General features: G+C 26.9%; 5 protein-coding genes and 1 pseudogene across 7 annotated transcripts; 4 read left to right on the plus strand and 2 right to left on the minus strand.

The window, feature by feature from the left end:
• Positions 1-23,482, plus strand: part of LOC122850946 — a 220,743-nt pseudogene that overhangs the window by 93,996 nt on the left and 103,265 nt on the right.
• On the plus strand, positions 372-8,438 carry LOC122852086 (connectin-like). 2 transcript variants are annotated; one of them, XM_044151666.1, is made up of 5 exons: positions 372-686; positions 4,204-4,828; positions 4,908-5,410; positions 7,366-7,550; positions 7,634-8,438. In XM_044151666.1, exons 2-5 carry the CDS (start codon positions 4,245-4,247, stop codon positions 7,847-7,849), a joined length of 1,488 nt encoding a protein of 495 aa, XP_044007601.1. In that variant the 5' UTR covers positions 372-686; positions 4,204-4,244; the 3' UTR covers positions 7,850-8,438. The 2 variants fall into 2 exon arrangements, with proteins under 2 accessions (XP_044007601.1, XP_044007602.1); XM_044151667.1 differs by lacking the exon at positions 372-686 and having other exon boundaries at positions 4,202-4,828.
• LOC122852087 (ammonium transporter Rh type B) lies at positions 8,547-12,489 on the plus strand. 2 transcript variants are annotated; one of them, XM_044151668.1, is made up of 8 exons: positions 8,549-9,484; positions 10,478-10,664; positions 10,739-10,889; positions 10,961-11,102; positions 11,271-11,489; positions 11,635-11,717; positions 11,787-12,099; positions 12,160-12,489. In XM_044151668.1, exons 1-8 carry the CDS (start codon positions 9,304-9,306, stop codon positions 12,330-12,332), a joined length of 1,449 nt encoding a protein of 482 aa, XP_044007603.1. In that variant the 5' UTR covers positions 8,549-9,303; the 3' UTR covers positions 12,333-12,489. The 2 variants fall into 2 exon arrangements, with proteins under 2 accessions (XP_044007604.1, XP_044007603.1); XM_044151669.1 differs by lacking the exon at positions 10,961-11,102 and having other exon boundaries at positions 8,547-9,484; positions 10,739-10,797; positions 12,160-12,359.
• Positions 12,471-15,242, minus strand: LOC122852080 (signal recognition particle receptor subunit alpha homolog). Its single transcript, XM_044151659.1, has 8 exons — positions 14,945-15,242; positions 14,452-14,824; positions 14,360-14,398; positions 14,149-14,293; positions 13,941-14,079; positions 13,288-13,841; positions 12,794-13,208; positions 12,471-12,642 (listed from the first exon to the last, which is right to left on the minus strand). The coding sequence occupies exons 1-8, from the start codon at positions 15,059-15,061 to the stop codon at positions 12,517-12,519; spliced, it is 1,908 nt and encodes a 635-aa protein (XP_044007594.1). The 5' UTR covers positions 15,062-15,242; the 3' UTR covers positions 12,471-12,516.
• LOC122852105 (leucine-rich repeat-containing protein 58) lies at positions 15,450-17,635 on the minus strand. Its single transcript, XM_044151709.1, has 3 exons — positions 16,028-17,635; positions 15,775-15,964; positions 15,450-15,716 (listed from the first exon to the last, which is right to left on the minus strand). Exons 1-3 carry the CDS (start codon positions 16,715-16,717, stop codon positions 15,550-15,552), a joined length of 1,047 nt encoding a protein of 348 aa, XP_044007644.1. The 5' UTR covers positions 16,718-17,635; the 3' UTR covers positions 15,450-15,549.
• LOC122852090 (UBX domain-containing protein 4) lies at positions 20,734-23,314 on the plus strand. Its single transcript, XM_044151676.1, has 7 exons — positions 20,734-21,011; positions 21,292-21,426; positions 21,515-21,810; positions 21,906-22,175; positions 22,256-22,564; positions 22,636-22,835; positions 22,903-23,314. The coding sequence occupies exons 1-7, from the start codon at positions 20,930-20,932 to the stop codon at positions 23,018-23,020; spliced, it is 1,410 nt and encodes a 469-aa protein (XP_044007611.1). The 5' UTR covers positions 20,734-20,929; the 3' UTR covers positions 23,021-23,314.

Consider the following 23,482-nt stretch of genomic DNA (forward strand, 5'->3'; position numbering starts at 1 on the left):
AAAATACGAAAATTACCGATGATAAACGATGAGTGTGTGACGTCATATTTTATTGTTTTAAAAAATAAACAATAGATGAAGCTACTTGTAGTCTGCTATTCACTGCTATTTTGGGTAGCCATTTTAAAGCGCGAATTTTTAAAAATTGAGTTTAGAAATATTATTAAAATTTCTACATTATCGATTCAATTTTTGGAAAATTTATTCGATAAATAGCGCTACCTGGCGTTGGATTGTAAATTTTTGGAGGGATAAAATTGGCGGGTAGAGGGTTCCATACACACATATACACATTTTTGAAAAAAGTGTGATGAAAAAAAGAAAAGAGAAAAAAGATAGTAGGGATTCGCATCAACCAACACGCGCTGCTGCGTAAAATATACAACAGCGTGTTCAATGTTGAATCGTGCCCAAGAGAGAGCCTCCTTTTTTCTCTTCAGCGTTTGGTGGTGTACGGTGTTCCAGTCTTCGCAAGTACACGGACCAGTCATCATTTAAGTTTTGTCCAGCCAGTACATATGTACATAAACCACAAATAAATAGTGATTAAAAAAAATTAAAATTAATTAATTAAACAAGTGTTAATAAACAATAGTGCAAATAACACCGGCATCGGCGTTTTTTGTTTTCAATATTGTTGGAAAATAAAACAGCAAAAAAAAAAAAGGTAAATTCTTTAAAATTGTGTAAGTACAAATTTTTTATTTTCAACCCTGATTAATAATTAATTTTTAATTTCAATGCATTTTTTTCTTGTATCAATGCTTCATCAATGTTATTAAATTATTTATACCTGATGAATAAAACAAGCATTGAATATTTTTTTTAAAAACAGCATATGTCGAAATATCCCACGCGGCCAAATTCGGTTATTTTTTTTTTTTTTTTTTTTTTGGGAGAAATAAAGGGAAACGAGTGTTGAGGTGTAACGGACGCTTACCTGAGATTCGCCGAAAATATTCTTCCAGTCTCAAAATCACGCTTCTCGCTTGATTTCTTTTATACCTGAAAAATTTTTTTCCTCATGCATTTTCAATGCTATTTTTTGCTAATTTAATTTTACTATTTTCAACACGTTTTTCACATTAAAACCAATAAAGAACATTAAATATTACGAGTCCTTTTGGTTTTTTTTTTTTTTTATATACTAAAATATATATACTGTCCTTCGACAAACTTAAAATGTTTATTCATCCGTTACTTTCTTTCTTTTTTTTTTCTCTCTCTCTTTCCTTTTATTCTTTTTTTTTTTTTTTTTTTCTTCCTTCCTTCCTCCTGGCCCGTCTCTCGTCTTCTTTCATTGTCTTTTTCTTCACTTTTGCGTTCTTTTATAATAAGATGAAAATCCCAATGGCAAAATTTCGGCCATTTTTTCCCAAAAAAAAAACATAATAAATCCAAACAATAAACTCGTTTCCGGGTACTTGTTCTCACTCTATTTTTCATCTTGTTATATAAATACAATAAAATTTTATTAAAAAAAAAAAAAAAAAACAACATAATAATATATTTATTCAATTGTAATAATTAATAATATATAAATTAAAATACATATTTAAAGACTCCCCCCCCCCCCCAAGTTACCCTCTAAAGTTTCTTTTTGGTAAAAAAAAAAAAAAAAATGTTTCTAATGCCGGCGCGTGGATCCACTGACTTGCACAATAAAAAAATTTAATCATCTCAAATATTCGGATCTAAAAGAAAGGTCATAAAAAAAGGATGAACATGGCATCAATGAAATTAATTAAAATTCAAGCTCCATCAAGTATATATAATAATAAAAATATTATTTAAAAAAAAGAAAAATACACTTGAAGTAGTAGTGCGCGGCATTTAGGGTTGAATTGTATTTACAACAGTTGAGTGGCTCTTGCCGGGTGATTTTTAGGCGCCGAGTGCTTGTATGAATTATGTGAATTATGGGGAAGCATATATATATGTTGTTAGTATGTCATATTTTATGTACATACACGTTGCTTACAATTGCGTATAGATTCTCGAGTCTTTTATAAATGCTCACTTACCAGCTGGTGTTGTTGCAACAATGGTTTCTTTTTTTTTTTTTTTTTTTTGTCGCAACACAACCCCCCATCATCGCCACCACCGCCCCCCGTTATAATTTTTACAATAAAAAGTACATGAAATTAATACATTAATTTTTTGATATGACATCACTTGCAAGCTTTTATACTTTTATGTTGACAAATAATAATGACTCGTCATCATCTTTATCAGTAATTTACTAATTTAAATTGATCTAAATAAGATACACAAGAGAAAGAGAAGACCCCTTGACACCACAAAAATTTTTCCTGCTTATGGTTCTTTTGATTATTACTATTATTATTCAAGTTATAATGATGCTTGAGTAAGTTCTTTTGGTGATATTACTGGACATGGTCTTGGTGTGTATGTGCGAGTACGCGCGTTAATGTTCATCATCATACGGGCTCACTGAATTACTCACATGTCAATGCGCTTTTACTGTTTTGAACAATAGTTTCAAGGGAGACAATGACAAATCGACGGGAATCAAAACTACTTTGTCCATAACGATCTTTGCATGTTGTAATAATAATACTCTTGATTTAATTTTCACATGACTTGATGATAAATAACTATTAAATCATGCTTGAGATAATTTTTTAAAATACCAAATAATATATATTATTTATTTTACTTTTCTTTTTTTTTCTCTCTCTCTCTCTCTATATACAAATGGTGTGATTTTGAATTGAATCAGAAAAACACTTGTGAATTTGAACGAATAAATTTGTATATTACAAAAAATAATATCAGTTTATTTTATTGATTTATGATTCATTAAATTTCATACTTTTAAAATGATTATTTTATATTTGTAAACTGATTTTAATAATTATTTCTATTTAAAAAAAAAAAAAAAACTCAGCAAGTATTATCAGTTGTGTCAATAATTATTAAATATATTTTTAAATCAAACAGACAAATGAAAAAAAAAAGCTTTAAATTATAAAGAAAAATTTTTATTATCAGTGACCCTTAAAATCACAATAATTTAATCAAATAAAAATATTTAACTATAAAGTAAATATATTTATCCCTAATACATTATCTTGAAATTAAATTTCTCAGTATAATATTTATTTAATTTAATAATGAAAATAAATAATTTAAGAAAAAAAAATACGTCATGTTTCATTGAATCATCATTGTGATTTGGTTTCTCAGAAAAACATATAGTATTTTATGTTTATTATCGTATATATTTCAGTGTAAACAAACAATACTTTTTTTTTTTTTTTATTCATATTTATGACTAAGATGATTTCATGTTAAATTAGTCATTTTATTATTTAACAATAATATTTTTTATTGTTCAAAAAAATTTTGTAAACATGGCATTAACATTGTGTCATTGCTCAATTTACAAAACTATTGTATTAATTATTTTCCAGAAAAATGAATAATTTTACATAGCTGCACAAAAAAAAAACGACTTTTTTTTGTGGTCGTTTTTTTTTTTCTCTAGTATTAGGTACGTGTATTATTATGCTTGAACGTCAGTCGTCTTTGTGTCTGTCGATCGTGATAGTATACCTTTGAAAAAAAAACTATATTTTCTCTTTTTTACTTTTTTCACCAATTCTTATTTTTAGCCACGGTAAAACTCTAGAAAAAAAATAAAGTAAGGGGATTTTTTTTGTGATTATATTCTTTTTTTTTTTTTTTTTTTTTTTGTTGAGTTCAAAGGGCAATGTCTCGAAGATGAGTAAGCTCTGTATAGGTAAATGAATAATGTACGAGTAGCTGTTTTTAAACCTCAAAAGTATAAATATTATTTTTACATATTTAGTTGAATTAAAAAAATATTTATAACGTAATTAGACAGGTTTGATTACTAATAATTATCATATGAGATTTCGTGTCGTTTGAATAATAAATGAATATAAAATTAATTTAAGTCATTGTTAAAAAACGATGTTACTCAATTGAATTCAATTAAAAAAAATTAACACTATCAAGATTTTAAATCACAAATATTTTCTAAAGTATGTGACTCATTTTGACACGTGATAAGTTATACTTATTTTTATCGTCTCATTATGTGTATATATATATTTTTTTAATCATTATACTAATAATAAAAAGATATTATTTATTTAGTTTATGTAAATATTAAACTAATGTTTTTTTTTTTTTTTTTTTCATGTTATGTTCCAGATTTTTGCTTGTGGAAATAATTCAACACAAGAGGATTGAAAATGACGAGGACAATGGCGATTTTACAATTAATTTTTTGCTCTCTTTTGTTAGTTGAAAATGCTTTTCAATATGTTTCATCAACAACACCACTTCCTCTTGTTGCTGAATTATCAGATAATCTCATTGAAAAAACTAACAAGGTAAAGCCAGATATTTGTGAATCCAAAAATGTTGAAGCAGGTACATTATTATGTACTTGTACAGGATTGGGAGAAAAACAAAACACACTTGAAGCACAATGTTTTCTTGAAAGTAATGATATTTCATCAAATAATTCAGTTTGGAGTTTATTTGCTCCATCACAAAAACCTATTAAATCGTTTAAATTGATGCGACGTGCTTATGGAGTTCTCGAGTATGTTCCAACAAGTACATTACAATCAATGACAAAATTACAACATTTATTATTTCAAGACATTAGTTTTACTAATATTTCTGAACGAGCATTTTACAATATGTCAAATATCAAAGAAATTAATCTTGAAAATAATAACATAAAAAATTTACCATTGAAAACTTTTGATAGTTTGAATCGCCTTGAAGTTATTTACATGACAAAAAATAACTTCAGTGAAATAAAACAGTAAGTAAATTAAATAGAAAAATAATAATTTTTTTAATTATAATAATAACTTTGTGTTTTTCTTTTCTTTTTTTTACAGAAATGTTTTTTTTAATTTATCTACCTTATCAAAACTTGTCTTGGCTCAAAATGGAATTAAAAAAATTGAAGACAATTCATTTGAAACATTACAAGCACTAACAGATCTTGATTTATCAAAAAATAAAATAACTGAAATAACATCTGGTATGTTTAATGGACTTGGAAATTTAAAAAATTTAGATTTGTCATACAATGAATTGACAATAATCAAAATTGATTATCTAAAAAATGCACGAGATTTAGTAACTCTTAATTTGGCTAATAATGAAATTAAAACTTTTGATTATACTGAACTTATTGAATGGAATAGTTGGACAAATTTAAATTTGAGTAATAATCATTTGGTAATGTCATCTGATCAAGATTCATTTGCTGGTTTATTAAATCTTGAAACATTGGATCTCAGTAATAATGCCATGAAAGATTTACGTTTTCCAAATATGAAAAGAATATATGCCAGTAATATCAATGCAACAACAGCTTTAAAACTTTATCTTCAAGGTGAGTTTATACATAATTTAGAAAAAAAAAATCACATATCCATTAATATTAATAAGCGTGTTGTTTATTTTTGAAGAAAAGTAAATTAAGCATAATAATTTAGTACAGAAATGAAAGAGAAAGTATCAAGGGGGGGATGCTAGCCCTTTTCACATTCGCCAACAAAAAAAAAACTAAACAAACACATTTATCACAACTACCGGTCATTGGATCCATTCAAATTCAAACAAACTAACGTATACGTAATAACAACTTACAGGGGGATTTATTCCGCGTCACATAACATCTAAAAGAAAAATAATTGTAAGCACGAGTTGCTTGATGGTGGTGTAAGCAAACTTTACTTGAGCATATAAGCATTATCAATGATAAACCGGTCTATGCAGAAAAAAAACCTTGACAACGACGACGAACCCCCTTGAACAAAAAAAAAAAAAAAAAGCCAACAAGCCTGTGTATACACTCGTTGTATTGTGAACAATAACCCCGTTGATTCAGCATTTGCCATAAAGAATTTGAGAGGAGGTATATCAGATTCAAAAAAAAAACAACCCTTTATTTCTATCCCACAGTTTTGGCTCTATGAATTTTTAAATCCTTTTTGTCACGTGTCTGTCTATAATCTTTCTTTTTATTCTTCGTTCGTAGTTTAATCACTAAAATGATTCACAGACAATTGTGTCACACAGACTCACCTTCAATTCATTTACTCAGTTATAATTTATATTAATAAAATATATATATGTATATATGACTAGTATATGATAACTGTTTAGTAAATTTTCGGCAAGGCTCTACCATTGCGCGAGGAGGGAAGGCGTGCCCCTATATTAGGTTTTAATCATTTAGGGGATGAAATTTTGTTAGCGGGGGCGTGGTAGTCTGCTTCCCTATGTCGGTGCCACCCTTTCCTGTCTGCTTTTTGCTTCGTCTACAAATATTACCATTGCGACTTGCATATTTTTTTCTAATTCCCCTTCAATATTATATCATCCCCCTTTCACTTCCATAAATATGACGCTACTTTTACCTTTATTCATTTTTTTTTTTTTTTTTTAATATATATATTGAATAACATTTTTTCTCTTTACTCAATTTACGCACTTGATGAAATATAGATTTATTTTTATTTATCAATTCGTAACTTTGAATTAATATTTTTTAAACTCATTTAAATTCATCGTAAGTTTTATTTTTTTTTTAAATTAATATTTTTAGATAGTATCAATGCGTGTGGCTTGAATATTGAAAAAGAAAAAAAACTACAACAAATATCTACTTGAATTAGCTTTGATATGTTTAGTTGCTTATTTGAAAAAAATAAAATAAAATAAGGGGAAAGACTGAAAATCTGTCACAGCTCCTACAAGTTAGCCGATTATTATTATTATTATTATTATTATTATTATTATTATTATTATTATTATTATTATTATTATTATTATATTTCTTTTTGACACAATGTAGGATACGTTTTATTATTTTTTTTTCCTCGTGATGTTTTTCTACCTGAAGATGAAAAATAATACATAGATATTTTTTTTTTCTTCCTTCTCCTCGCCCTTTTGGCCTTTTTTTTCATACACATATATATATTTTCACCCCTCGTTGCCCAGCGGGTGGTATGCTCTAGCGCATCTATGCCAATAACACTCTGTTACTTTGAGGGGTAAAAACGTCTAGTTTGGTATGACGGGGATAAAGCCCCGAGGACAATCCAATTACACGTAGAAAATACTTGGATTGAGTAGAGTGGACCAAGACCGCAAAAGCGCAATGCACAGCCAAGAATTTTTCATATACTTATATAGATTTATTTTATTTTTTTATTTTTATAATAATATTCGTTTGGAATTATCTGAGAATTTATCTGATATTTCATTTTCAAATTAATTAATGTTTATTATTATTAATTTTAAAATATTTTCTCTTTTTTTTTTTGTTGTAATTTTCAGGTAATAATTTGACTTGTAATAGTGATCTTTCATGGATGTTTGAATTGAGAGATCTTGCTAAAGATTCAAATTTGAAAAAATCAATGTCAAATGTTACATGTTTTCTCGTTTATGAAGGAAAAAATATCAAGACAGCTAAGAATGATACAACAAACAGTACAACTACAATAAACGAAACAAACATGGTAATATTTTTATTTAATAAATAAATTAAAATCAAATTAAACATTTTATTTATCAGTAATCTTGAAATAATTGACAATTGTAGATTGATGGTGGATTATTGATTGATGGACCAAAAAATGGTACAATGAAACAATTATGGGAATTGAAATTAGCTGATCTTCCAATTGTAAATACCATGAGAACAGATGTTAATGAGTGGAAACAAAAAGAGACACAATCAACAACAACATCATCATCAGCCAAAGTACAAATACTCTTAGCTATTCAACTTATAACTTTATCAATAATCTTCATTTAAATTATTTAACGTATTTAAACAAAAAAGCAGTATTTATATTTAATGTTCAAATATTTATCTGCTAAATAATCCCAGTTTAAAAAAAAAAAAATTACAAGATAAATTAACCCTCATGTGTCTTACAATTTCTCCAAGAAAAAAAAAAGACATTCTTTTTCTTTTGCTTTTGATACCACTTAAATTTAAGCTCATTATTTAAACTCAAAGATTACGATAAACATTTCAGTATAAAACAAATTTCAGTATAAATTATTGAATTTTGCTATACTTTTTTAAGATACAGTAATAAATAATTTATTATTTAATTATCTATTATTAAATAAAAATAGATTAATAAAAATGAAAAATTAAAAAAAAAAAAAGAACGAACAGAGTGTGTGACGAATGAGTGAAAAAAACAAAAAAAATATTTGTTATAAAAAAAAAAAAAAAAAAACTCGATAGTCCTGATTAAATTTAAGCTCAATGTTGTTAGAATAAGAATACTATAACTTTAATTTTTTCTCTATTCAAAAAGAAAAAAAAAAAAAAAACGACAATTTTTGCTATTTCTATTATCTCAAGAACAATTATGAATCAATATTGCAATATTATTTATTTCGAAATTCTGAATAAATTCGAAATAATAAAATCATTTGATGAAAAAGAAAAAAAAAAAAAAAAAAATGCAATAATTGTTATTCATTCTTGAGTTATTTAAAAAAAAAAAAAAATGAAAGTAATAAAATAAAATAAAATAAATCTTGTGTTAATTGATTATCAATCCTTTGGATAATTTATATTTTTAATATTATTATTTATTTTTATTTCAAACTCATTATTTGAAAAATAGATTTTTGTTAAGGTCATTTTGTCTTCGCGTGACCATTACTGTTAGTTGGTCCACGCAATCCATAGGACACTTTAAATAATAATCAATATGACCTGTAAATATTTTATAAAATTCAAGGTTTATAAAAAAAAAAATAAAATGAAAAAAACAATAGCTGAATAAGTTGTGTTACGTGGTCATTTGGAAAAATAGTAAATTCTAAAATAAGATAACATTAATTTTATTAATTGATAAGTTAATTTATCTATAAAATACCTTATAAATTTAATATGTTGAACATATAGTTGTTTAGTTATTGTCATAAACGAGGGACAATTCTAATCTACAATTTATCGGAAGCCAGTGGCATTGGACCGAATCGTGTATATCCGGAGGGTAATTTTGCGGATGATATTATTGAGAAAAATCATACAGTTGTGAACATGCACTATTGACAAACACTTCTTGAATATTATTGACAAAATATATAAATAAAACATAATAATAATAAACAATATTTCTATCATTTCGAATTGAAATTTTTTTTTTTTTTACAGTTGCTTATACCTAAATCATTTTTTTATTTTTATTTTTACACAAATAAAATATTTGATTATTTTTGTAAAATTATCAACAATATAATATGGATGATTTATCAAAAAAACGTCAAGTTTATAAATTATTGGCAATTGAATTAATAATTTTAGTTTTAATGGGTATTTTTATGAGTTACGAAACAAAAATTAAATCTTCAATTACATCAAATAATCATGATGTTAAGTATGAAGAAAAAATTAAATATATACCTTCAAATATTTATCCAAGTAAGTAAATATATTTCAATTGAAAAATATTATTATTTTTCATTTTTGAATAACTTGATGAAAGAAAAAAAAAAAAATAAAATGCGATACAATCAGTTGATGTATTTATAGAACGACATACAAATTGTTGAATGAGAAAAAAGGTCAAAAGTTCGTTAACAGTTTAAAAAGTGTTGGTTGTGAAAAAAAGTTTGATCTTTCATTTTCATTTTTAGTTAATATTATTGTGAAAGATGTGGAAGATGACGTTTGAAAAAATTCAAGCAATAATTTTATTATTTATTGAGGGTTTTTTAATTTGTGGTTTTTTATCAATTTTTGAATATTCATCAGAAGCCAATGCAACAACAACTGAAAATAGTTTTTTAGGACATTTAAATGGAAGAGCTGCGTTACCATCTAATCATACTTGTAGGATTATAATATTTATAATAATTTAATTAAATTTAAAATCAATGAAAAAAAAAATTCGTTTATATATAAATATTTCTTAAAAGTATTAAGTATCAAGTTTGCTTGAATTGTTGATGATAAGTATCAAATGTTAAGATAATTCTGACGCATATTTTTAAGATTTGTAATATAAAAATTTACGAGTGTTTAGTAGTACTTGTCATCATGCCAGACTGTTTTTTGTATATTCAATAAAAAAAAAAAAAAAAAAATTTATTACCAAACTTGGTGTCAAATTTTATTGTTTTATTTATTTATTTTTTAAAATAAAAATAAAAAAATTAATTTTATAAAGCAATGAATTCATGGAAATTTATTTTTATATTTTTATTTTTTTTTTCTCTACTGGTGTGGGTATTTGTAAGGGTACTCGTAAATTTTTATGACAAGGAAATAAATCAGTGGTTTTTCGAAAAAAAAAATAAATAAATAAAAAGAAAAAAAAATGAATATATATTTTTAAGAAATAATAATTGTAAATCACGTAATAATTTGTTATTTTTAAATTAATAATATTATTTTTTTTTTGATTATTAATAGTGTATCAAGATGTTCATGTAATGATATGGATTGGATTTGGTTTTTTAATGACATTTCCAAAACGTTATGGACAAAGTGCACTTGGATTTACATTTTTAATTGGTGCAATATTAATACAAGTTGCAATGTTATTTGATGGTGTTATTAAAGTCATAAAAACAAAAAAAGCTCCATTATCACTTGTTGGGTAATATAATTTATAAATACAATATTGTTGATATAGATATATTTAAATTATAATAATATTCATATGTTTATTAGTTTATTAAATGCTGATGTTGCTGTTGCCGCACCACTTATTTCAATGGGCGCATTACTTGGTAAAACAACATATATGCAATTAATATTTATAGGTATTATTGAGCTTGGTGTTTTCACAATTAACAAATACATTGGCGAAGAATGTTTTATGGTAAAATTAAATTATCAATGCTATTAAATATTCATATTGTTTAAATATTTTTTTTAAATGTAAATATATAGGCTGTTGATGCTGGGGGAAGTATGTATGTTCATGCATTTGGAGCATATTTTGGTTTGGCAGTTAGTTTTGTTATTGGATTGAAAAATAAACCGACAGAAAATCCAAAATCATCTTATGAGTCAGATATATTTGCAATGATTGGTAATTTTTTTCGAATTTATTCAACACTTGAAGAAGCTTACAGCTATCAATGTTGCTTGAACAATATAAAATCACCGAAGCCACTGGGATAAACTACAATAATTTTTTTATTCATCATGATATTGTATTGTTGTACCACTTAAATTTTTTTAATATTTTTTTTTAAAGGAACTATATTTCTTTGGCTTTTTTGGCCGTCATTCAATAGCGCATCACTACAGGGAGACGATCAACAACGCGCAATTATCAACACGCTACTTGGAATTTCTGCAAGTTGCGTGGTCTCATTCGCGGTTTCCGCTCTAGTCTCAAATGAAAACAAATTCAACATGGTACATATACAAAATTCAACGCTTGCTGGAGGCGTTGCCATCGGAACCGCAGCAAGTTCGTTATTTTATTTTACATTCAAATATATTTTTAAAATAAATAAACTTCTTTTTTTTAAATATAACATAAACAGTACCACATCCCATCGTATCAGTAATATATACATCATTTTAAAAAGTATATATATTTTATTTGATTTCAGACATGATGTGTGAACCAGTTGGAGCCTTGGCAATTGGCTCTCTTGCTGGAGCATTGAGTGTTGTTGGCTACAAATATCTAAGTGTAATTAAAAATAAAATTAACAATAATATTTAAATGATAAATATTAAATATCATTAAAATTATTTTCAGCCAATAATGCAAAATCGTTTAAAAATTCATGATACATGTGGTATACATAATCTTCATGGTATGCCAGCAATAATGGCTGGTTTGTTTGGTGTTATTATGGCAGCTTTTGCTAATGAAAAAACTTACAATGAATCATTATATCAAGTATTTCCAGCAAGAGCACCAAGTTCATCAAATGAAAGACTTGCTGAATTACGTGATAGTTTAGGTATTGAACCTGGATTTGATAGAACCGCTGGACAACAAGCATTATTTCAATTTTTAGCTCTTTGTGTTACCTTGGCAAATGCAATTGTATCTGGATTAGTAACTGGTAATAATAATTATTTACAATACATATTTATAAAAATAAAAATAATAATATATTCGTCAGGTTTAATATTACGTAATGATGCTTGTGGATCATTGCCAGATAATGCAAAATTTAATGATGGATTTAACTGGGAACTTGGTAAAGATGATGATACAACAGATGATAATTTATGTAAAACAATTGACAGAGGTACAAGTAGAATTGTTGAACAAGTATCAATGAGTCACATTTAATTTTTAAATAATTAATTCATTGTTATTGTTATCATTATTATATTATAATTATATTTAAAATTGTTTTTTTTTTAAACAATTAAAGTGTATTTAGCATTAATACATGATTGATATTTTATGTATATAAAACATAAGAATTAAAAATTGTTAACAAATGTATTTGTTAATTTTATTTTAATAATTATTATTTCATTAAGGCATGTACAACAGCCTTGGCATTTAGTGTCTTGAGGTCAGTGTACGTTTGACCAGTGCCAACAAAAACAATTGGCTGACCAGTTATATATGTCATAGAAATTGCTGCGCCAACCTAATAATAACAAAAAATAATTATATATTACAATGACAAATTTAATAATATTAATGAAAATTTAAAGATAAATTTATCCAGAGTTTTAGTAGCATAATTTTTTTTTGAGAAACAATATTAGACTTTAATTTTATTTGAAAAATGAAATTACCTTATCGTCAATTGTATCGAATTTTGTTAAAACAATTCCATCAATTGTTCGAGGATTTGATGAGTTGCTGTAATCTTCAAGTGCACGATTGAACTTGACTAATTGATCAACAGCTTCATTGCCAACCAATGCTTCGCCAACAAAAAGTACAAGATCAGGCTCATTGACTTTAATTAATTTAGCAAGTGCACGCATCAATGGTTCATTGTCTTGCATTCTACCAGCAGTATCGATCAATACAATATCAATTCTTGAATCTTTTGCAAAACGTATTGCTTCCATTGCAATACCAGCAGCATCTTTACCATAACCTTTTTCAAATAATTGTACCATTGTTTGATTACCATGTTTATCAGCTGGATGAAGAGCATTTAAATGACGTGTATGTGTACGTAATTGTTCAACAGCACCAGCACTATATGACAATATTATAAATTTATAAATTAATAAATAAATATATAAATTAATATTTTTTTTTTAATTTTATTACTTACCGAAATGTATCACAAGCAGCAATCAATACTCTAAAATTATTTTCAATAAGCCAAAAACAAATTTTAGCTAAATTTGTTGATTTACCAACACCATTAACACCACAAAATGACATAACATATGGTTTATTATTTTTTTTAGCTTCATATGCATCACGTAATATATCAACTCTACGTTTTGGTGATAATATTTGTACCAATGAATCTTCAAGTGTTGATTTAACTGTACTTGCAACACTTTGAAATGTTCCTAATATTTTACCTTCAAGTTTTGTACGTACACTATCACATAAACTTATTGATATATCTGATGCAACATTTTTAGCAATTAATAAATCTTTCATTTTTTCTAATGCTGGTTCTAAATCTTCAGTTTTTAATGATTTACTACTAACCAAACCTTTTAAAACTGAAAACATACCACCATTAGATACTTTTTTTTTTTGTGATTCTTTTTTCATTACTGGTGTATCATTATGCATATAATCGTTGTCATCATCATCAGAATCACTTTCAACTTCTAAATCATGTATTTCACCTATCATTTTACCAATTAACTGAAATTAAATTATTATTAATTATTTTAACTGTTAATTAAGTTTTAAAACAAAACAGTTTTTCATTTGTATTTTTATATTTTTGTTTTTATAACTTACAGCAGTATTTGCTTGAATACGATCATCAGCATCAGATGGTTTATCTTTAGTTCTTTCAAGATTTGCAAGATCTTTATTGGTTCCACCAAGTTCCCATACACGTGGCTCTTTACCAGTTTTTTCAGTCCTTGGGCTTTTTCTACATCAAATAAATTCAATTAATTATATCAAAAGATTATTTAATAAATCATAAATGAACAAATCTTACGGGGTTTTAGTCTTTTTCTTTTGTACAGCTTTTAATTTTTCAGCCAATTTTAATTTATTTAATTGTATTAAATCCATTTCAGCATCACCATTACTGTCGAAGGTATCAGCATCTTTTTCACTTTTTGGACTTGCCTTTAATTTTGCTACAAAAGTCAATCATCAAATTAATTATTTATTAATCTTTAAAATAATCAACAATATAAACTTACAGTTATCTTCCATAATAGCTGGAGTCTTTTTCTTTTTTCCTAAAATAAATTATAATTAAAAATCAATGATAAATGAATTAATAAAAAAGTACCTTTTTTGTTATCATCTTTATCATCTTTTCTCTCAATCATACTGCCAACAGTTTTTTTTGATTTTGCACTTTCATCAAAAGTACGCATTTGTTTTGGCATTTTAGCCTGTTGTAAACCCCATTGTTCAGCTGATGTTAAAATATTTTTATAAGAATCATTAAAATTGTTATAATCATAAATCCATTGTTGATTTTTCAATTGATTTTTATATTTATCACGAAATTCTAAATGTACATCAGACAAAAGTTTATCAATATATGATAATTTTAATATTTTTTGATATGCCACAACAAAAACAAGATCAAATTCATTATCAAGTTTATATTGAAGACGAAGAGAATCATGATCATAGCTCATAACACCAGTACGTTCCTGTTATTGAAAAAAAATAATAATTAACCAAATTATTGACACAAAAATATGAATAATTAAATTCGTAATATTAGAATAATAATTATTCATTTATAAATTAATTTAATCTAGATAATTTACCTGGAGTATAACACTACGTATTAGTGCATTGACACTTGGTGTAAAAAGTTGTGATGTACTTTGAAAACACCATAGGGCAATACCACCCTTGCTAAATATTGTAAATAAATCCAACATATTTAATCTTTTCTTTTAACAAAAAATAATATATATATTTTATTTCTCTTCAACAATTTAATATATTAAGTTTATTTTATTATAAATAAATATATTTTATTTATAAAAACAAAAAAAAAAAAACAAACAAACCAACAAGGTTTATTTATGCTGTGTTATTACAAATAACCTTACAGCTGTTCTGAATTCATTTGTACCATATGTACACGTCATAATTCACCGGAAGTTGTCGGTTTTTGTGTCATATCATGGCCTAAATTTGTCATCTAGCGGATCAACATTGAACTCATTCAGTTAAAGATTGATAAAAAAATTATCTGCTTACCACCATAATAATGATAATAATAATAATAGAAACAACACAATTAATATAAGCAATATTATAGGATTTTTTTATAGGTATATTTATAAAACAATTTAAAAAAAAGAAAAACATCAACAATTATTGATTATTCTTATATAAATTAACAACGTTTGTATAAATTTCTCTAACCAAGAAGTACTTTTCTAATCATTGCACCACTAACAATTTCTTCTTCTCCATCTCTAGGCCCAATGCACTTGCTACTACATAAATATTGCAACAATGGAAGACGATATTTACCACAAAAATCAACAAATTTAATATGTTCAACTCGATTATCAAAGAATACACCTGAAAAAATAGAAACATTTAATATTTTGTAATATTGTTTAGTGTGTAATTATATTACCTTGACATTTTGGATTGACACAGTGATGTCCACTGTTGAGATAATCAATTAGTGTCATTGGTAAATTGATAACAGTATAATCAATGTTATTTGTTTTAACAACACGAGCAGCAATTTCAAGTAATGATGGGGGATTGTGGCTCATATCTGACACAAATCTTACAACAAGTGGATTATCTCTCAGTGATAGCTAAAAATATTAAAATAATCATATGATTTATATTGATTATAATAATTTATATGTTAAATTTACCTCAGTAAGTTCTTTGAGTGCTATTATTTCAGTTGGTAATGTTCTCAATTGATTTTTATGTAATAATAATGATTTAAGATTTTTTAAATTAGCTATTGATTGTGGTAAGCTCTCCAGCATATTATCACAAAGTATTAGTGCTTGTAATGATGTTAATTTTCCAAGGCATGATGGTACATCAGTCAGCATGTTACCTCCCATTGACAGTACCTGAAGTTTATTCATTTTCCAAATGTCTTTTTTTATGTCAGTTATTCTATTACCACCAAGATACAAATATTTTAATCCAGCAATTTGTAATATTTGTTCTGGAAATTCAGTCAATCTGTTGCCACTGAGATTCAATTCTCGCAATGCTATTAAGTTGTCAAATGTTTTTGGTAAAGATTCATTTGTTAAACTATTGTGTTTGGCAATTAAACATGTTAAAGGACAATCACCAATGTAAGCTGGTAGCTGAGTCAAGCTACAATTTGATATATCAAGTGTTTGAAGATTTGTAAATTTTGATATTGATGATGGAATTGTTGATATTCTATTTTGATGTAGTAGAAGTGTTTCTATGTTTTTTATTTTTTTTGTTGAATCAATGAGATTATTTAACTGGCTATCATCTAGCATCAAGTAAGACAAGTCCAACGTTTTTGTTGATGAATCTGAATCACTTGAGTCTGATGTGTAATTTTCCATTTTGTTTTATTTATTTTTTTTTTTTATTAAAAAAAAGAAGAGTTGTTTTACAACGAGCTGTTTATCACGAGCAATATAAAAAAAAATTGCAAATAAATTTTTAATTCTATTTTTTATTTATATATTTATTTTATTGAAAAAAAAAAAAAAAAAAAATCGGAAAAAATTTTTGTCTTATCTTTTGTCTTTTTATATATTACTAACGAGTATTTCAAATCAATAATGCGTTCTACGACAAAATTGAGACTGATGTTTGTTAAATGGCTGATCAGCGCTTTAAACATTTCTCATTATCAAGATGATTTTTTGAGTTATTGTTTACAATTTCTGAATGATCTTTAAATGACACAACATTAATGACTGTAATGATTTTTATCTAATTTTTTTCATTTGTCTTTCGTACTGTTTTTAAAACAGTTTGAGTATACCATTTGATAATGAAAAAAAAAAAACAAGTATCTCGTGACCTTGAACTACAAACATTTTTCTTATGTTCGTTGGAACATAAAAATATTATTATGATTCATTAACAACATATGAATAAAAACAAAAAATTAAACTACTATCAATTGATAGTAAGGAGGAGTAAGTTTAGTTCAAATTTAGCAAAAGAAATTGATTTTGGTGTATTTGATGGTGGAAAAATGAGTGGCTATCTTGAGAAAAACGCGGAAAAATTTTTAATCAAAAATCTTTGAAGAAATACGGAGAGTGAAACGGAGCGATTGCTAAGAAAATCCGAGAAATGACGGAGCAATTATTTTATCATAGTACGTTTTGAATCTTTGATATAAAATTTATAGAAACTTTATAAAATTGAATAAAAAAACTAGTCTCATTAAAATTGGAGGCAATCTCGAATACTTATGAGCTATGACACTTTTTTTTGCAACAAAAATAGTGTTTTTCTTTTTGGTGTGATAATGAAAGCCATGAAACTATGAAAGAAGTAATGGAAAGAAGCAACAAAAGAAGGGGTCGGAAGCCCGGAAGTTCAAGATTGCGATCATATAAAATTTTTAGTATTTTGTTGTGGTAGACATGATTCGATGACCATGAATTTTTGACCATGACAGACCATGACAAATGACAATCAGTGATGGGTTTGTAATTTACAGTATAAATTACACGTGTAATAAACCGTGGAAATTACCGTGTAATTGACATCAAGTATCTTACACAAAGTTCACTGTGCCACATTAATCTCATGCTGGAGTAATTACCCCGCCATCGACCTCATGCCGAAGTAATTTCTCCGCCACCAACCTCGTGCCAGAGTAATTTCTCCGGAAATGGGCCAAAAACGGAGTAATGCCGGAGAAAGCCGGAGAAATGGCGGAGAAATATTTCTACCAGGGTGGCTACTGCTTTTCCTTGGACATTTTTATTTTTTAAAAATAAAATTACATGTATTTTATTCATTAAATGAAAAAAAATCCCAAAGAAAAGCAGTAGCTAAGGAAAAGGTGTAGCTAAGAAATTGATGTGGCCAGAAAAATTATGTTTTAAGCAACATTAATTTCTTAGCTACTGCTTTTCCTTGGATATTTTTATTTTTTAAAAATAAAATAACATGTATTTTATTCAGTGTATAAATCAAAGACAAGCAGTAGATAAGGAAAAGATGTAGCTAAGGAATTAAAGTTGCTTAAAACATAATTTTTCTGGCCACATTAATTTCTTAGCTACATCTTTTCCTTAGCTACTGCTTTTCCTTGGACATTTTTTTTTTTTTAAATAAAACTACATGTATTCTATTTATTAAATAAAAAAAAATCCCAAAGAAAAGCAGTAGCTAAGGAAAAGATGTAGCTTAGGAATTAATGTGGCTAGAAAAATTATGTTTTTAGCAACATCAATTCCTTAGCTACATCTTTTTCTTAGCTACTGCTTTTCCTTAGACATTTTTTTTTATTCAATAAATAAATTACATATTTTATTTTTACATTTTTACCAATTTCTTTTTTATCGATCTGCGGATAAAACGTATAATACGACGCCAAAAATAAGAGCCGTATAATACGCGTATAATACGGCCGGATAAAATGAGCCCAACACTGCTGATGACAATCACAAATCAATAAAATGCTAGGTGCTCTCTTTTGTATATTTATTTTTTTTTTACTTTTTTATTATAAATTTGTAAAAAAATAATAAATAATTAAAATGATCACTTTATTTATTAATTAATAATAATAAACATTGATAAACAACAACACACTCAGCAGCTGTCAGTTGGGTGGTCCAAGAGCGCTATTTCGCCCTCTTTGTATAAATTTTAAAACTAATTCACCAGTCGATTTTTATACACATTTTTAGCTTACGGAGTTCGTCCTCCTAGATAGCTATTCTCGACATAATTGGGTGCGTTCCGTGCAGTTCCGTGGCTACCCAGTCCGTACGAACTTCAAAATGGCGACGAAAAAAATGAAAATTCTAATAATGTTAAAAGTTACTATGATACATCACTATAGCCAAAGAGAAGGCCAGAGATTTATAAAAATTTAAAATATTAAGTATTACTATTTTTTTCAGGTTTAAGTTGACAGAGTTTCTATTTAATTATTTCAAATTTGTCAAATAAATAGGCTAATGTTAAATTTAATCAGATTGTTTTCAAATGAAAAAAATCAGGTCTACCACAACAAAGGATCAAAATATTTCTAAACTCCGCCATTTTGAAGTTCGTACGGACTGGATACTGCAGTCCAATTCACAGGGCACATTTTTTTACAATTTAGGGCTATTTTTTGCCGCTGATGGCGCTTGTAAAATTTTTTTTATATAGATTTTACATTCAAAAGCTTCACAAGCGCCGCCAGTACAGGAAAAAAGCCCTAAATTGTAATGCCCTGTGAATTGGACTGCTGGATAGCCACGGAACGCACCCATTATCCCACCTACTATTTAGGGCTTTTTTCCTCCACTGGCGGCGGTAGTGGAGCTTTTGTATGTGAAATCTATATAAAAAAAATTTTACAAGCGCCATCACCGGCAAAAAAAAGCTCTCAATTGTAAAAAATTTGCCCTGTGAATTGGACTGCGGTTATGTTTTAATTTTTATTTTATATTTAGGGGTACGTTCCAAAAATTACTCAGAAGCCCGGAAGTTCAAGATTGCGATCATAGAAAATTTTTGATATTTTGTTGTGGTAGACATGATTTTTTTTTAGAATGAATTTTTATAGGTACGAATCAAAAAAATATGATTGATCCGAAAAAATGAGAGTTTCTGAACGGACCTCAGAAAGTCTCTTTTTTTCGGATCTTCAAGATGGCGGACATCAGTGCCCATCTAAATTGCTGGGCTGAATCCTCGCCATTTTGAAGATCCGGAAAAATGAGACTTTCTGAACGGACCCCTGAGTTCATGAAAGAAAACGTTTTTTTATGTAAATTACATGTAATGTAAATAACTAAAAAAATTGACCGTTTACCTGCATTTACCCAACACTTCTCAGCAGTCCAGTTCACAGGGCATATTTTTTACAATTTAGGGCTTTTTTTTGCCGGTGATGGCGCTTGTAAAATTTTTTTTATATAGATTTCACATACAAAAGCTCTACAAGCGCCGCCAGTGGAGGAAAAAAGCCCTAAATTGTAATGCCCTGTAAATTGTACTGCAGGGTTCCAAAAATCACTCGGAAACCCGGACCGGCGCATTAGATGAAAAAATATAGTGATAAAATAAACTTAAAAGTAACTAGAGGTTACTATGTAGATATTGTAAGCAACAAAAACAGCCATATTGCATATGCCATTTACTTTTGTTACTTATTACAGTTGTGAAAAGTATTTTTATAATTATTATTAATAATTAAACAATAATAATTTATTGTTTTGTGCCTATAAAAATACATGAACAAACAATCATGTCTACCACAACAAAGTATCAAAAATTTTCTATGATCACAATCTTGAACTTCCGGATTTCCGAATGCTTTTTGGAACGTCCCCCTGGTCTGCTCTGGTCTGCTCGGGTACATAGATACTACCAAGTACCAAGTATGTACCACTACTACACCACTTTGACATATATATACGTCGAACTGCGTCGAACTCAACGAAATTTAACCACTTTCATTTCCGTTCGTTTTTCCATCTAAAAATTCTTGTTTTTGATTAGAAAAATAAATATTACAAAATTTATAATTAATTTACAGTCAATATAAAAAAAATTTTACAGCAACATTTTTAAATCAAGTTTTAATTATGAAGTGGTTTACAGGAAGTATAAATGATGCAGTGGCAACGTCAAAATCAAGAAAAGCTGTTTTTGTCGTTTTCGTTGCAGGTTTGTTGCCATGACAGATTATGTCAATTATTAATTTTAATTTAATATTCATCGTCAATATAACTTATTCTATAATATATTTTTTGAATTTCTTCATCACTTAAAATAGATGAAAAATTTACATTGGTGATAAAAGTTTTTATTAGCATTTTATTTTCTTTTATTGAATTATGTTAGTTGGCAGTGATAATTTTAATGATTATTCATAGTTTATTTCTAAATAGCAAAATACTTGCTCATACATATTTAATTTTTTCAATATTTTATTTTATTTTTTCAGGTCAAAATGAAGCATCACTTGAGGTAGCCAAGGTTATTGATTCTTCAGAAATATCAACAAGATTAGAGCAAGATGATTTTGTTTCTGTCAAACTTGACAGTGACAGTGAATCTTACAATTTTTTTTCACAAATTTGTATCCTTTTAAAAAACATCAATGAGTTTATTTAAGATATTTTTTTTTCTTTTAAATTATGAATTTTTTCTTATACATATATTATTAGACAAAGTTGTACCTGTACCATCATTATTTTTCATTGGTACCAATGGAGCTCCAATGGAAATTGTTGCCGATGATATGACTGTATCAAATTTACAAATGAAAATAGATTCTGTTTTGAATAGGGTTGAAAAAGCCAAAAACACATCAAATGATTTTATCAAAGCTGAACAGGATTCAACTGTCGGAAATATTCCAGGTCCATCAACAGCTGTAGTTTCTACTTCACAAAATAACCTGTCAACTAAAACAGTAACTACTTTAAGTGACACAAACGCATCGAGTAAATTACAAGAACAGGTAAAGTATATTTAATTAATTAATAAAAATCATTTAACAATGAATATAAAATTATTATTATTATTATTATTATTATTACTATTAATTATTTTTAGGATAAAATTGAACGTGCAAGAAAATTGATTGAACTTCAACGACAACAAAAAGCAGAAGAAGAAAAAGAAGAAGAAAAACGTCGTGAATTAGAACGTAGAAAATCAGGAAGAGATGTACAAATTGCTCGACAAAAACAACAAGAATTAGAAATTGCAATTGCACTTGAAGAAAGAGCTAAAGAAAAAGCTCAAGAATTTGCAGCAAAAGAAAGAGTAAGACAACAAATTGCTCAAGATAAATTGGAGCGAAAGCAGAGAGAACAAGCTTTGGTATTTTTTTAAAATTTATATTTATAAAAATAAGCTTTATTTTTGTCAAAAATAATCATTGAATGTAATTTACTTAATAGCAAAAACAAGCAAATCAACAACAATCACAAGAAAAAACTAAGAATGACGTGCCAATTGTTGCTGATGGAATGACAAGAATTCAATTTCGACTTCCATCTGGTAATTCACATCTTGGTAAATTTGAATCAACAACTACACTACGTGAATTACGTACTTACGTTACAACCAATATTGAATTGCCATTCAAACGTTTTACAATGTCAACGTCATTTCCACGAAGGGATTTAAGTGCCGAAGATGATAGTAAAACTCTTACAGATCTTGAACTTGTACCAACTGCCGTTGTACTTATTATTCCACTAAAAAATGTAATTATCAAAAAATTATCTCATATTTTTTTTTTTTTTACTGGATAATTAACAGGTGAATTGTTTTACAGACGACATCAATTGTTACATCAAGCCAAGGTGTTGGATTTTTATCTCGATTAATGTGGGCTGTATTTACTCCAGTTATTTCAGTCTATGCATATTTATCAAGTTATTTTACTGGTGCTCCAGTTGGAGATTCCAATAGACCACAAGACAATCAAGATGAAGGATCATCCTCAAATTCACAAAATCGTGATCAATCATTTGGGTAAAACATATCAATCTTAATCATGTAAATATTTTCTTTTTATTTATTTTTTTATTTTTTTGAATAGGAATCTACGTCGAACGAATTCGACAGCCGGTGGTAATATTCATCGACTTCATTCTGGAAGTGACAATGACAATGATGAAAATAACACTTGGAATGGTAATTCAACCCAACAAATGTAATGAACGAAAAAAAAAAACAATAATAATAAGAATAATAATGTAAAACAATGCACAGTAGTGTATTGAATTAATTTTTTTTTTTTGTTTTGGAGTAATAATAAATCATATAATTTTATCTTCATATTAATTTAAAATCAAATTAATTTATATAAAGATGGAAAAAATAAAAATAAACAATGGAATTTTGGGATATAAAATATTAAAGTTTTAAAAGAAAAAATAGGATAATGAAAAAATAAAATGTTAATTCAATGACTAAAATAAGTTATCCTGTTGTAATTATAATAAATTAAAAACGATATAGTATAAAAATAAATTTCTTCATTATATGAAAAAATAAAAAAGATTATTTTATTTTCTGATAAATTTATGTTTGACAAGTGACGATAGTAATTATAAGAATTTAAAAATGAAATAATTAGATTTGTTGATTTGAGAAATTTCATTGGTGATGTTAAATGT

This window comes from Aphidius gifuensis, linkage group LG3, assembly GCF_014905175.1.
Source record: "Aphidius gifuensis isolate YNYX2018 linkage group LG3, ASM1490517v1, whole genome shotgun sequence".
Lineage (NCBI taxonomy): Eukaryota > Metazoa > Arthropoda > Insecta > Hymenoptera > Braconidae > Aphidius > Aphidius gifuensis.

Bases quoted from the DNA above. Each gene is read 5' to 3' on its own strand.
- LOC122852086 (XM_044151666.1), top strand. From the start codon at position 4,245: ATGACGAGGACAATGGCGATTTTACAATTAATTTTTTGCTCTCTTTTG. The intron at 5,411-7,365 runs GTGAGTTTATAC...TGTAATTTTCAG, and splicing joins TTTAAAACTTTATCTTCAAG to GTAATAATTTGACTTGTAAT. The intron at 7,551-7,633 runs GTAATATTTTTA...TGACAATTGTAG, and splicing joins CAATAAACGAAACAAACATG to ATTGATGGTGGATTATTGAT.
- LOC122852087 (XM_044151668.1), top strand. From the start codon at position 9,304: ATGGATGATTTATCAAAAAAACGTCAAGTTTATAAATTATTGGCAATT. The intron at 9,485-10,477 runs GTAAGTAAATAT...GATTATTAATAG, and splicing joins ACCTTCAAATATTTATCCAA to TGTATCAAGATGTTCATGTA. The intron at 10,665-10,738 runs GTAATATAATTT...TATGTTTATTAG, and splicing joins GCTCCATTATCACTTGTTGG to TTTATTAAATGCTGATGTTG.
- LOC122852080 (XM_044151659.1), bottom strand. From the start codon at position 15,061: ATGTTGGATTTATTTACAATATTTAGCAAGGGTGGTATTGCCCTATGG. The intron at 13,842-13,940 runs GTAAGTTATAAA...ATTTAATTTCAG, and splicing joins GTATTCAAGCAAATACTGCT to TTAATTGGTAAAATGATAGG. The intron at 12,643-12,793 runs GTAATTTCATTT...TGTTATTATTAG, and splicing joins TCGATACAATTGACGATAAG to GTTGGCGCAGCAATTTCTAT.
- LOC122852105 (XM_044151709.1), bottom strand. From the start codon at position 16,717: ATGGAAAATTACACATCAGACTCAAGTGATTCAGATTCATCAACAAAA. The intron at 15,965-16,027 runs GTAAATTTAACA...TAATATTTTTAG, and splicing joins CACTCAAAGAACTTACTGAG to CTATCACTGAGAGATAATCC. The intron at 15,717-15,774 runs GTAATATAATTA...CTATTTTTTCAG, and splicing joins TGTCAATCCAAAATGTCAAG to GTGTATTCTTTGATAATCGA.
- LOC122852090 (XM_044151676.1), top strand. From the start codon at position 20,930: ATGAAGTGGTTTACAGGAAGTATAAATGATGCAGTGGCAACGTCAAAA. The intron at 21,427-21,514 runs GTATCCTTTTAA...ATATATTATTAG, and splicing joins CAATTTTTTTTCACAAATTT to ACAAAGTTGTACCTGTACCA. The intron at 22,565-22,635 runs GTAATTATCAAA...ATTGTTTTACAG, and splicing joins TTATTATTCCACTAAAAAAT to ACGACATCAATTGTTACATC.